The sequence below is a fragment of the Sparus aurata genome, chromosome 5 (assembly GCF_900880675.1).
Source record: "Sparus aurata chromosome 5, fSpaAur1.1, whole genome shotgun sequence".
Taxonomy (NCBI): Eukaryota; Metazoa; Chordata; class Actinopteri; order Spariformes; family Sparidae; genus Sparus; species Sparus aurata.
The window spans coordinates 11793292-11806983 of record NC_044191.1 but is presented as its reverse complement, the minus strand read 5'-3'; the positions used below and the strand labels follow the sequence as shown (position 1 = coordinate 11806983).

Genomic DNA, 13692 nt, shown 5'->3' with positions numbered 1-13692 from the left:
CCATCTGTTTAGGCTAGCCTTTCACTTTTAAACTGTCGCTCCAGAAACACAAGCATCTCCAAGCAACATAAACCAGGGCTTAGTGCTGACATCCTGCAGTGCTACACATGTACAATGCACTTTGTCTTTGTCACTCTTTCATCGTCTAACTGTGTGTCACAGGTTAACCTGTTCATTGTCATCATTCAGCTATTAGGAGGAAAAGAGGATGGAAAAGGATGACCCCTGAACCTGTGCAGAGAGTGTTCTGATGACTAACACCATGTTCAGACCTCCACCATCAGGCCCAAAGGAGCTGAGTGAAATTGGGCCAACAGTAAGAGAGCTGAAACAATTTAGGGCTTTGTCTAGGTGTAATTTAGGATGGATAGCCAAGCATGCAGTGTATGGTAAGGTCTACATTCATGGAGGCTATACAAATATATGTAAGAAAAGTCATGGGAGAATTATGCAGCAGGGAACATGAAAGCTTAATCATTCACAGGAGGTATACGCATAATGCATAGCGACTGACATCGGGGAAACCACAATGTTCAACTTTAACTCTTATGCCGGGAAACAGCAGCTAAGAAAACAATTCCCAACCTTAGCTTTTAAAAAAACTTTGAGGAAAAACGGGGCTGTGTATGCAGCAGAAAGACACAAACATTTTTTAAATTGGTGACCAGAGAAAATAGAGAAAAATTTCTATGGTAGTGCCATTTGCTCATAAGTTAGAACAAGGTAGGGCAAGAGGGGCTTAAAACCTAAAAATGGAACTTTAACTGTTGATAAAGATCATGTGATATGATCTAAAGGTCCATAAAAGCTCCTAAATGAACAGATTGATACTTGATCTCTCTTGATCTCCCATATTTAAACTCTGCCTTCATTTTGATCTTAACTACCCACACGTGAAGTTTCCTTCACAGTTCCTTCTATCTTGTACAGTTGTGGTGCGATCACGCTGACTAAAATGTGTCCACAGACAGACAGACAGACATATAAGGCCAGCTGAAACTGGTCATAGCTGGTTATTCCTGACAAGAATTTTTGTTTTGGCTTGCCGGTGAATTGGATATTTTGAAAGCAAGGTTCATTACATTATTGCAGAAACACTGTAATATTACAATACTGTCATATTACTAGGATAATTCATATGGCCGAGAGGGACAAGATTTCTGAGGTAAATATTTTTTTTAAGGCCACTGCTGTGCATGATAGAGTACCTGATTTGCAGGTGTCTTTTGTACGAAGGACGGGCCCATGCATATCTTCGCACCAGCAGCTGTAATGTCTCTGACAGCACCTGGCCGAGCACCTCCTTGGCCAAGTCTGGTGGAAGGACCGCCCACAGGTCGCTACGGAGCCCACACAGGAAGTAGAACCACATCTGCACCGAGAAGGAACAGCGCTCGCCCTGTGGAAGAAAGCGGTGGAAGGAAGGGGAGGGGGTTTGCAGATGAAGATATGTTGTGATATGGATATTGACAGTGAAGCAAAAACAGAGAAAGAGGTAAAAATAGAGGGAGAGAAAGAGAGAGCGAGGGAGAGAGAGAAAACATGAAAGAGAGGAAAGAGAGACAGAGACAGAGGCAGGTCTGTCAACGCCAGGATGTCTCAATGGTCACGCCACCTGCACTCTGCACCTGGGTTTCTTCCCCCCGCTGGGACTTTAGACTGCTTTAAAGTCCTGAACTGGAGAACACATCACAACAGACGCACACCTGCACACACACTTACATGCTCGCACGTACAGAGGAGAGAAGGAGCGACAGGGAGAACGTCTCTGAGGAAAGTGAGCCAAGACAAGTGAGTGCGAGAGGAAAGAAAGACAGACAGAGTTGATGGAGAAAAAGAGACTATTATCCTGGCCTCCTGCAGTATTGTTGGAAAGGACATGGAAGAATTAATTCATTAAACCTGTCTCTTCTTCGAATATCTCATGTTTAACCTCCAACAATAAACAGCTCCAGTGTGTATGTGTGTGTGTGTGTGTGCGGCAGAGATACTGACACATCCAAGACTCCCCAAACTTCCTGCTGTCTTCCACTCATCATGCCCCCGAGTCTCCTTTCATTTTCCTCCCACTTCACCTCATCCATCTAGTATTTTACTTCTCTCCTTCCTCTCCCTTCCTCTCCTCCCTGGAGCCAGTCATTTAGGGATCTGTGGTTGATGGGGAGCGTGACCGAGCTCTATGTCCGGGATTAGGCCGCCATCCTCCGCCTGTGGACTCAGCGGAGCGCACGCAGACACAGGCGTTGGATCTGCACCAAGAGCAGCCATAGCTACATGTGTGGTTGGACTGTTTTATCCGTTTGTTCGAGTCAAGCTTTATTTAACTAGCCAGGTCAACTATGAACTGATTCCCATTAGGGATCACAGCGTGGCAACAGCGAGGACTGAATCTGGGATGGGGAACTGAGGATGGAATAAACTTGGAAACTCATAACGCCTGTTTTTTTTTCTAAATGATCTGGCTCTGAAGGCTTAATACTGACAAGAAAGGTAGCCAGGGTCACACTCTAAACTTCCTTTGATCGCTTTGACTGACCTCATGTGCTGTTATTAAATATTTCTCTGCCAACAACTGTTCATGTGTCAAAATCAATGTAAAATAAAGAAGAGGAAGCAAAAGCTGAGCTGGAGAAGGGTCTCTTTGGAGCTGCACTGAGCTGCGAAAGAGCCAAGACACAGGCACACTGGGGATGCCGGAGTTAAAAACCTCACACATACGCAACAGACATGGAAATATAGATGCATACATACACACAAAATGAAACGCACATCCGGAGATGCTGCTGCACACCCACACGTGCATTCATCTGCACAGATGCACACAGGCATGCTTGAACAAAAGCACACACCTGCGCACAGCAGGTCTGTCTGACACCAGTGACCCAGGGAAGGAGGGAGGAACAAAGAGAAAAAAAAGGCAAAAGCAAAGTAAAGTAAGAAGGAGAGGGGAGGTTTAGATTGGTTTAAGGGCATAAAGGTAGGGGAGTTTCAGGGGCCCTATGCTGTTTCCAGACAGTCCCAGTGTAGACTGCAGACTTCAGACAGCTGAATCCCAGGAGCCCCCGGGGCAGCATGGAAGCCACAGATGTTCTCAGGGAGCTCAGAGTAGAAGGCTCGGTTAGAAGAGGGAGAGTGGGAGGTAAAGGTGTATTGTGGGAATGAAAAGAAGAAGCGAGAAAGCTCCAGAGTATAATTCCTAGAGTTCCTCAAAATCTACAGAAAAAGCCTACTAAGACACGTGGCATTCGAATTTCCACTTTTTACAATGAAATACTGGCAATACTGGATATGTTTTATGTGTTACTGTCTTTGATTTGCGGGTAAATAAATACTAATAAAGCTAATAATCCTCAAATTGGCTCCACCGAAATATCGGGACAAAAAAAACATGTATGTTATCGTGCAAGTGTTTAGCATGGCGTGGCTAATTGGTTTTTCAAGGTGCCTTTGGGGAGAGAAGAGAGATTCAACCATTTATATTTCAGTGAGAATGTGAGGACACCTTACCTCGTAGAAAGGTTTGGGGTCAGCCCAGTGGTGACTCTCGGCATCCTGAAGAATGCAGGTGGAACAAACCTGGATACAGTAGCTGGTCAGCTGGTCTCTCAAGGCCTCCACTGTCTCGTGGCACTTCTGGATAGGCAGCAGGGTAAGAGGTCTGGGCACAGAGGAAAGAAACAAACTTTTTAAAGGCAATAACAGAAAACACATATGGTTCTAGAAGGAAAAAGAAAGGGAACACTGGGACGAAGTGACCAAGAGGGCACAATCCTGTAACGCAGACGCATAATTGACTACTGTACATTCAGGGAGCTATCAAACAAACATGAGCTGAAATGATTAGATGAAAGAACTGATGATTTATTCCAAAAGTTCAGCGTGACATTTCATATCCTTTAAAATCTGCCTGCCTTGATACTTTCCAGAGAGAGGCAAGAGTTTAACGGGGTGCATGAGGCTTTAAGCCAGGGGGACTGGATGGTGTAGAGGGAGGAAAGTGCTTTATGACCGGAGGGGGCACAGTGCAAGTGCAGGTGGTGGGGTGCACAGGGCCAGAGGTGGGACAACGGGAGCTCTGAGGGCACCAGCACTGCCTTTAGAGGGGATCTGTGGAGAGCAGAGGTTAAGGGGTTATTACGGGGCATAAAAACTCACCAGATGTAGACACAATATGGGTGTCATTACCTCCTGTCAATCATTCCTACTCATTTTCTTTTTCCTAACTCTCCGATCCCCTCCTCTTAATCTCAAATGTCCAATTTAAATCAGATTTTACGTGTTTTAAAGTAGTTTTCTGACTGTATGGAGGCAGGTCTATCCTGCCTTGTCTTTACTTAATAAACATCTACATTATAATTAGGACGGGACTCAAAAATCCTGACAGTAAACACAAGGCAGCTGGAGTGAGCTGTGATCCACTGATTCAGCCTGTGGTGCAATTATTTGTAGTGCAATTCATTTGATCTTTTATCCGTTGAGCAGCTGTCTGATTAGGCTATTGTTGATAAATTTAAAAGTGGTTCTGAAAAGACTGAGTGATGTTAAAGACGAGGATCAACGTCGGAAACAAGGCAAGGCATGGGGTGCGGGGTACGGGAATGCGGCAGCTGTGAGCGGGTTCGGGTTTCGACATCTGTAATGGGTGCTGCCGTCTTCCCAGTTACATTAAAAAGTTGGCCGCTGCTGCAGTTTTGTTGCCTGCCTGATCATTTTCACAAAGCCTGATGCCATCTGTGGGATTTTACACCGTTGTTGAATTGTTATTATAACCGTCACAGTATATGTATGGTTACTGGGATTATAGAACAAAGTACTGCAACATATACAGTACTCAGTGCAGCCAAGATGAAATCAATAAGAACCAACCATTTCTGTCTTTCATCCAATAGATGCTGGAATGAGAGGATTGACAGATTGATGGATTTACACACTAAGATATAGTGAAACACACGGACATAAATGCTAAAGCAGCCAATAAGCTATTACACGCACTCTCTCCTTACACTTTAGCTGCAGTAGCATTTGAATCTTTCAGCCTGCCACGGTAGTGCTCCAGTCGTTGGAGCACGTATATGCAAGTGGCCAGCAGAGCGGGCAGGTTCTTCAGGGGTGCAGAGGTTGGTACCTCCAGGGCCCTCTCCTGCAACCTGTCCAGCACAGCAAACGCCGCCCTGCCACATGCCTCCACAAAGCTCGATCGCACCTCCAGGAGAGAGCTTTCCCTGCAGGCTGCTGCCAAGGGAAGTAAAGCATCCAGCTCTGTCACGATTGCTCCGCAGAACTGAGGGGGAGAGGGAAGGCAAAGAAGAGACAAGATGATCTCAATAACAGAGGGAAAATCTGTCAGTGAGAGAAAAAACAGGAAGAAAAAAAAAACATCAGAAAGAGACCTCATTAGATATAAATAATGGAACGTTTGCGAGGAGTCATCAGAATGACAACGATTCAAGACAGAGCATGTGAGCGTTACACATGCATTTTTTTGTACAAGCTGAAAAGCAAACATCAGTGCAAATGTAGAATACAGATGTCTAAAGACATGCCCTCCACATAAACTCTGTTGCTGAACATGCATAATTGGTATAAGGTCAAATAAAACCTTCACTTCTGGAGATACATCGGCGCTCGTCTAATCTTATAACTGCATGCATCATGTTAACCACATTCAAGCAAAAGTGTTACAGTACATACAGTAACGGAGAGGTGGGGGAGTCAGGCGTGCTGAGAGGAAAAAAAAAGGAAAAGGTCAGGCAAAGGTGAGAGTGAGTGAGAGGGAGGGAGGGAGAGCTGTTTCAGCAATGTAAAAAGACCTACAGCTTATTCTATGAACTGCCGGAGTAACAAGCAAGACTTATCTCATTTATCCACATTTGTCCTGGAGAAGGGCCTATAGGGACAGGGCTGCCTACACCTTCCCCTCTCCAGGGGCTGGAAGACTGGCTGATCAAGGGCTTTAGAAAGTAGTTGAGCGTGTGGGCTTGCGCTGACACAGATAAGCAGTATTGGTATCTACGGGTATTCACTTAAAATGAATTTGAAAAATATATATTTTTTAATTAAAGGTCCTATTTTAAGAGGGTTTTTGAGTCTCATTCTCAACTTATCAAATACTGACGCTTTGGGATGGAAGCCGACCTAACCTAAAATCCCAAAGCATCAGTATGTGACGAGTGAGACTGGAAACCCAATTTTTGTTACTGTGTTTTTAGTTTAATATTTGCACTGTGTTAATCGGCACACACAAATGTTGGCTATGCATGTCTCTCATCTTGTGATAAAGGTGCGCCTATGCTCCGGTTATGTTCAGGCACAAAAACCAATTTTTTAGGATCAAATCATGTTTTATCTTAAAATACTACATCAGGCGATGTCGAGAGGTCTCGTTAAAACACTTTTTTTTTTTTTTTTAAATGCCACAAACACGGCTAGAGATTAAAAACATCCACCGGTGTCACGCTTACAAATGTTAAGCAGTCTCGAACTGCCTTCTTGCCTGTAACACCACCACCATCCTCTCCACCTCGCAATATGAACGTCAAGTCATAAAAAAATACAATGTGAACTTGATATGACATGTTTTGCTAGAATGTCATAATGGTACGTAACGTATGATATGTACAAATGTGACCGTTTCAGTGGTTTACAGAAAAACAGTATGCCAACAATTACGCTTGGTGACTGGGCTGCACTGGACCAGCTGTTGTCATAACTTGGGACATAGGTCCGTGTCTTGGTGTTAGGATGGTGCGGGGCTGGGAGCCAACACGGGCACAAATAAACAAACAGCTTGCATTTACTGCAGCGTAACGGTTCAATATGTATTCTGCAGACACCTTAGTTACTATTGCTACAGATACCAAGATGCACGCACACGCAGCTTGACACTGCTGCATGTCCTACCTCATGTGCTTCCTATTTACATCACAGTGAGACAGTGGAACATGATCAGGCAAGGAGCCGCATATGTGTGAGCCCACTTCCAAATTTATACACCTATAGATGTGAGTTATGAGTCAGCAGATTCTCAAAAAAGCCTTAAAACAAAGCATATTTTCCATATTTCCTGGAGCTACCAGGCCTTGGAGAAAAGATCTCCATAACTCAGAAAACTCTATGCCACTTTAATCAATCAATCGTGGCGTGTACTGTATTACTCGCTTATAGAGTCACACACTCTATTACTTGAGTTACTGTAGGAGGCGGACTGGGAAGTTCGACATTCTGTCAGATCGGAGGCTCCAGCTTGTGTACACAATTGACAATCTCGCAATCTCTTTACACAATTTTCTCCTTAAAAGCTTTGAGAGGGGTTAAAAGGCCTGGGAATGGTGGCTGTTTAGACAATTAAGTCAATATCTGACTGCATGTAGTCATTAGGAGCTTAGCTTTGAGAGGGAAGAAAGCAGAGGCAGACACAACATCCAGCATTACCGGGGTGATGGAAAGGCTCTGGAGAAGCATCTCATACTCATACAGTATTGGCACGAACACACACACACACGTACTTAGTCAGTCATCGACACACACACGCAAAAAGAGCCAGACACCGCACATCTACACTGGAGTCAGACTGAAACCTTAACTAGCCAAGATCAAAGCCAGGAATCCCACCACGACGATTGCAGCAAGGTGAAAGAGATAGTATAAAGTTTTTAAGTGCTTGGGAGGCCTGTTTGTGTGTGCAGAATTTGGAGTAGACAGACGAGTGTAGGGCTGAACACACAGGTGAGGGCTTCAGTGAGGTCTGAATACAGAAAAAGGCACTTCTGTTGCTATGATAGAGAGCTAGCACTTAGGTTAGAAGGGCCCAGCCAAAGAATGAAAGCTCAATCCCAGGTCCTGACAGGAGGGCGAGTTTCCAGCTGTTGAAGGCAGGGTATTTGGCATTCAGCGTACAAGTGACTGCCAATAAAAAAAAAAAAAAAAGTACACTATCTAAAGTACTCTGATGGATGAACAGTATCATCGCAGCCTGCATATGTATGGTAATACAGACAGCAAGGTTGGTTCAGATGAAGAAAAAGAAAAAAAAGAGAAGTGAGGATTGAGGTATGAACATATGAATATAAATGTGTGAAATATTGATCCATCATAATGCCTTTGAACCGGCCATATTTCATGCTTACGTCTTGTATAGTAATTTGCTCCCTGCTCAAACACTAGGGCATGTGTCAAAAAAGGACAGGAGGGGAAAAATATATATTTAATATCTAACGGTCTCGTCTTGGATGTCTGTCTGGCGCGGTGTTTTTGAATGCAAATGCATGCATGTATAACCTTTGGGTTGAAAGGCTCTCATCTTTGAAGCGTTGACCTACACATAAATATGTTGTACAGGTCCTGAGCACAGACAAATTCTGACTCTCGTTAGCAATGAGAGCCACAAATACTGTCAGTGTAAAAGGGCTAGAGGGAGGGGGTAGGGGAGAAGGAGGAGGAGGAGGAAGAGGAGAGAAGAGAAGAGGAGAGAGGTAAGGCAGTAATGATAAGAGACTGTACAGTGTGCCGTGTCGAGGAGAGTGGTGGGTAGCAGAGGAGTTAGACGGAGATGGGGAAATGTGAGTCGGAGAAAGTTTCAGGGAGTTTCAGGAGGAAAAGTTGTTCGGCAATGGTGAAATAGGTTTAGAAAATGAAGAAGAGAGACAGAAAAAAAAAAAAACGGCATAGTGAGATTTTAGAGTGGAATTCCGATATTTTCAAAACCGAGCCCTATTTTTATACGTTTTGGTGTGCAAATGATTCAAACTTACCAAAAGTTGTGGAATAATTCCTGTGGAATACCTCGGCGGGCAGCCAAGACAAGGCTGCAGTGGCTGCAATATAATTCTTTGGGGCGACTGCGACCATCAAGTTTACATCCACTCTTAATCTTAAATATGTCATGGTTTGGGTTTTTGGTTAAGTTATTTCCCATTTTATATTATAGTTATATCCTTTTGTGTCTTGTTGCGACTTTCCGCTTCCTGTCTTCGTCTCTTTCCCACCCTTTAAAGCGATAGTTCGGGTTTTTTGAAGTGGGGTCATATTAAGTACATATCTATAGTTGATCTGTTCCATACCGTAATTTCCAATCAGCACAGCCTCAGTTTGGAGAAGCCGAGAGCCGCTCCATCCCAGACGCCCAGCTTTGTACTGCAGTGAACGGGGCCCAGATGCAAAGTGAATTTTAACCACCTAAAACCAGGCTCTTCTAAACAAAATCTATATCAGTTCAAGTGTACGTTATATAGAGAAAATTCACACCGCTTTACATCACTGTCAGACTGCCCTTTCTTTTGGCGCTACATTTTCTCAACCGTAGAACCCCCGTATCCCTACGCATTAGCACAACAGGTGACCTGCAAGCGGCAAAATACAGTGCGAGGCCCAGTTGCTGGACGAGAGGTTTATGCATGCAACCCTGTTTCGATCCTACTTTCAATCAAAACGTAACTTAACAATTTCAGACACAGACCGTAGAAACCTCCGTATCCCTACGCATTAGCGCAACTGCGTGGGGATACGGAGGTTCTACGGTTGAGAAAATGTAGTGCCAAATGAAAGGGCGGTCTGACGGCGATGTAAAGCGGTGTGAATTTTCTCTATACAACGTACTCTTGAACTGATATAGATTTTTTTAGGTGAGCCTTGTTTTAGGTGGTTAAAATTCACTTTGCATCTGGACTCCATTCACTGCAGTACAAAGCTGAGCGTCTGGGATGGAGCCGCTCTCTACTTCTCCAAACTGAGGCTGCGCTGATCGGTGATTACGGTAGGGAACAGACAGACTATAGATATGTACTTTATATCACCCCACTTCAAAAAACCCAAACTATCCCTTTAACTGTGTACGCCTGTATTTTGCTTGTTAATCATTCCAGTGTATATAAAGCCTGTTTTTTCCCCTCTTTGTCAGTTTGTCCGTCTCCCCACGTCAGTCCTGCATCTCCTGCGTTCTTTTCTTCACCCCTCCTGTTTTGTTCCTGGTGTCTCTTTATGCACCTCTTGTTCTCTGTCCTTGTGCTTTTTTTGCAATACTGCCCTTCATCCCCAGGCTTCATCCTGGTTTGTACTTCATTTAGTCTTTTGGATTTTCCTAGACTGTTCTGTCAGTGTTGTTGCCTGCCCTTTTCGTTGTTTGGATTTAGATTTTTGGACCACGTAAATAAAGCTCGGTTTTTTTTCCATAACCTGACTGTTGTGTCTGCATTCGGTACCTCATCTTTTTGCAACCAAGGACAACATGTACAAGTTCCTTGAAATTTCAAAATATTTTTCTTATTTTTAATTGGTTGTATTGCAAGACTCACATATTTTGGCATGATTCTGTTTGAATCAAAAGTCTTGCTCAAGGAGAGGTCTCGCTCAACCTTTTGTGACAGGCAGGTTGTTGCAGGGAGACGACAGTGGAAACATGAGTACGAGTCAGAGTTTACAGAGAGGAACTGCGAGCAAGAATTTATTTTCATGGCTGAATATTCAACTTTGACAGTTGGCTTTGAGATAAGGCACCGACTGTAACACTACACCTTGCAAGATTTAATAGCGAGGCTCTTGTTTCTGGTTACAGAAAGGAACTTTCTCTTGAGCAAAAAAAGGTCTATCTCTGTGGGAATCATTCAGTAATTCTGTCATTGACTTGGAATAACAATCTCAGCTTCCCAATGGCAAAAAATTTGAGTGGACATAACTTTGACACCCCAAAGAATTGCAGCAGTTGCAGTATGTCATTGCAGTATGTTGCAGCTGCCGACCGAGGTGATCAACTGGACCAATTCCAAAAGTTTTGGTAAGTATGAACCATGAACACCACAAAATAAATGAGGGCCTGGGTTTAAAAGTACCAGAATCTCCCTTAAAGGCAAGTAACTAAACCTTTGTAAGGTTTGTCTCTAAGCCTTGTCTCACATCAGACACTGGTCTTCCTTCTGAGAAAAGTCAATCTCCAGTGCCTACCTCACCTCTCTGCCATTTCCCAGGCCCTCTCGTCTCACCCCTTCTTTCGCACTATCTCTTCTTTATCCTGCTCTCTACCCTTGCCTCTTTGCCTTTGTGATATGTCCCTCTATCATCTGTTTACTTTCCCCTATTCAACACCTTTCTCTACACACCATCTAGCCCACATAATATCACCTATACTGGCTCTTGGTTTCCCCGTGTCTCTCTTTTGTCCCCGGAGTCCTCCCCTCAAGTAATACTGATGACTCTTCCCAAGGCCCTTTCTGATCCAGGGTGTCAACTGTGTCAGGCCCAAATCATTTGGGCTCTCTATTATAGAAGGTGCTTTCCACTAGGGCTACAAAAACCATTAATCTCTCTGGGTGTGAGTGATGTGTGTAGACCTGCATTGTTCAGCCAGGTAGTAATAAAAGAGGATGAACAGGACAGGGACAGGGGTGTGTATGGGAAAAACATGCTCACGCACAGGGTGTGGAGTGGCAGTTTGGAGTCTTATACAAAGGTCAACTGTACACACAAATAATGTATTAGACCTGCATGCGTGTGAGAGAGAGTCTGTGTGTACAAAAGGGTGCAAAAGCTGTAAGGACACAGCTTTTACAGATCATGTACTGTAGAAAGTGAAAAAATTCTGTGTAGGGAAAACAAAAAGGCTTATAAGACCAACAAACACTGAATGGAAATTTTGGGGACAGGCAAATGGGGGAGTGGTGCAAATTTGATGCAATATTCAGAATTTAATTTCAGTCCTTTCATGCTCCTTTTTTTTTTTAAATTTCATTTGGAAGTTTTAATCTTAAAGAGAAACTGGAGGTGGGGGGGGCAACAGAGTAAACAATAGAAGACATTTTTACTTGACTTTTGCTTGTTAACAAGCAGTCGTCCTTGCACTGTGGCAGACTAATTCTTTCAGGAATAAAACCTTTCTGATTAAATCTTGTGAGAATGTCCGCGCCACAAATCAGAAATCAAAATAAACCTTTTTCCTCCAACATGAAACACATTTCTCTGAATATGTGGGGGAAGCTATAATTTTACTAAGACCTATGTGGGGGCTATTGAAGTGATGTACAAACCTTTATCCTTGCTATCAGAGTTTTCACAGGATTTTGTGACATTTCATGTTTCTGAAAACACAGATGATATACATCTGATGATACACTCCAAAAATGATCTAACGGCTCCAGTAAGACGTTTCACTGTCACTTTCGCGTTTCATCATTTATAAATGCTCTCCAGGTTACAGACTTTGTGTGCTTCCAGCCGTGCTGGTGGCCATTTACAGCGTGGTGTGTATTTCTTTAGTAAAGCATCTATGCGCATTCTCTACTATCTGTGGGCACTGTGAAATGAACTGCTTAAAGCACAATTCTATTTCAATAGCTGCAGAAATTCAAAAGGTAATTCACCGATAACAAGGTGAGAGGAAATTAGGGTTTGAGGCATGAAATGTAATGCTGTAAACTAATGTGGAGGAGGCATCTTAATTAAGTAAAGCACCACTCCATACCACGAAGAAAGGAATGTGTATGATATCGTACTCTAATCAACCATTTAACCAGATCAATCAAAGTAACTTCTTCCTCTAAATAAGGTCGAAATCATATCAATGCGCAAACAACTTTAGTCAACTGACTAAAACTTTGTATCACAGAATTGAAAAATTTAAATATTACACAAAATCAGCACGAAATCAGCATGAAAAGGATGACAAGGCAATGCACTTTCCTGAGAGAAAAACTGAAATAACCCTGTGATTCAAAGAAACTGTTGGCTTTTTAGAGAGTGCTACCAGATTAATTAGCCCAATCACATTTTCTTACCGAATAAATTACAGGCATTTGACATTCAACAGTTTGATTTAAAATCTGCATTTTAAAGGTTTTTCAGCACAGTTCACATGTAGTTTAACTCAGCCTCCTCAGGAAAAACCTGTCGTTCAACCTAGAAGCAATAGCATACTCCAATAATGTACATTGTTTTGGTAGCAAGGCTTCCACTTTTGTGCCTTTAAGAGAAGAAACAAAAGCAGAGGACAGACATGTTTTGCCTCTTTTGCTCACTCTAAAGCCCTCAGACAGACAATGTTGAGCCACTGGACCATTTCTGTCTCACTAACTTAAAGGTGCAATATGTAAGACTTTAATTATGGTTTATTTGTGGCAAATTATACATAAAAGAGAGGAGATAACTGCACTCTAAACACTGAAAAGTGTTTATGCATGCCCTGAAACTTTTGTTCATACTTTTGGTTGTTAGCCTGTAAATCACTTCCACTTCATTGTTTGAAGTTCAACCTCAACCAACTCATATTTTCAAAACTAACTGTCAAATGTACACTACCCTAAATCCGGAAGTACCTTAGCAATCATTTTTGGAGTGTCTCTCTCCGAGTAGGTGTAGAAGGAATCTTCTCTGAGTTGTGTGTTGCTGGCGTCTCCAGAAGGGCTGGCCATGGTGACGGAGGTGTGTCCTGACGAGTGTAAGGCCTCTTCCTGCTGCAAACTCTTGGCACAAGCATCATCCAGCACCACTTTCACACAGTGCGCCATGTGAGGGACCAGTCCCCTAAAAGCTGACCTCCAGTCAAACTCCAAAACCTTCGCCTGCAAAGTAAGGGACATGAGCCAACATTCAATTAGTGTCTGAATGCTGAAGGGAATCTCTCATCTTCTGCACGTTGCTGCTGCAAAGGCAAGCTGTCTTGCCTCTTTGTAATTACAGAAAAAGATTATAAGCCTGAATGACACTGAA

General features: G+C 43.2%; 1 protein-coding gene across 3 annotated transcripts in view; it reads right to left on the bottom strand.

Annotated features, from left to right (window-relative positions):
• kiaa0825 (KIAA0825 ortholog) overlaps positions 1 to 13692 on the bottom strand; it is a 132535-nt gene that overhangs the window by 90248 nt on the left and 28595 nt on the right. For all 3 annotated transcript variants that reach the window (XM_030418396.1, XM_030418398.1, XM_030418397.1), the window contains 4 exons: positions 13299 to 13544; positions 5004 to 5281; positions 3508 to 3658; positions 1209 to 1399 (listed from right to left, as the gene is read on the bottom strand). In XM_030418396.1, coding sequence (XP_030274256.1) covers positions 1209 to 1399; positions 3508 to 3658; positions 5004 to 5281; positions 13299 to 13544 — 866 coding nt within the window. The remainder of the gene's footprint in view (positions 1 to 1208; positions 1400 to 3507; positions 3659 to 5003; positions 5282 to 13298; positions 13545 to 13692) is intronic.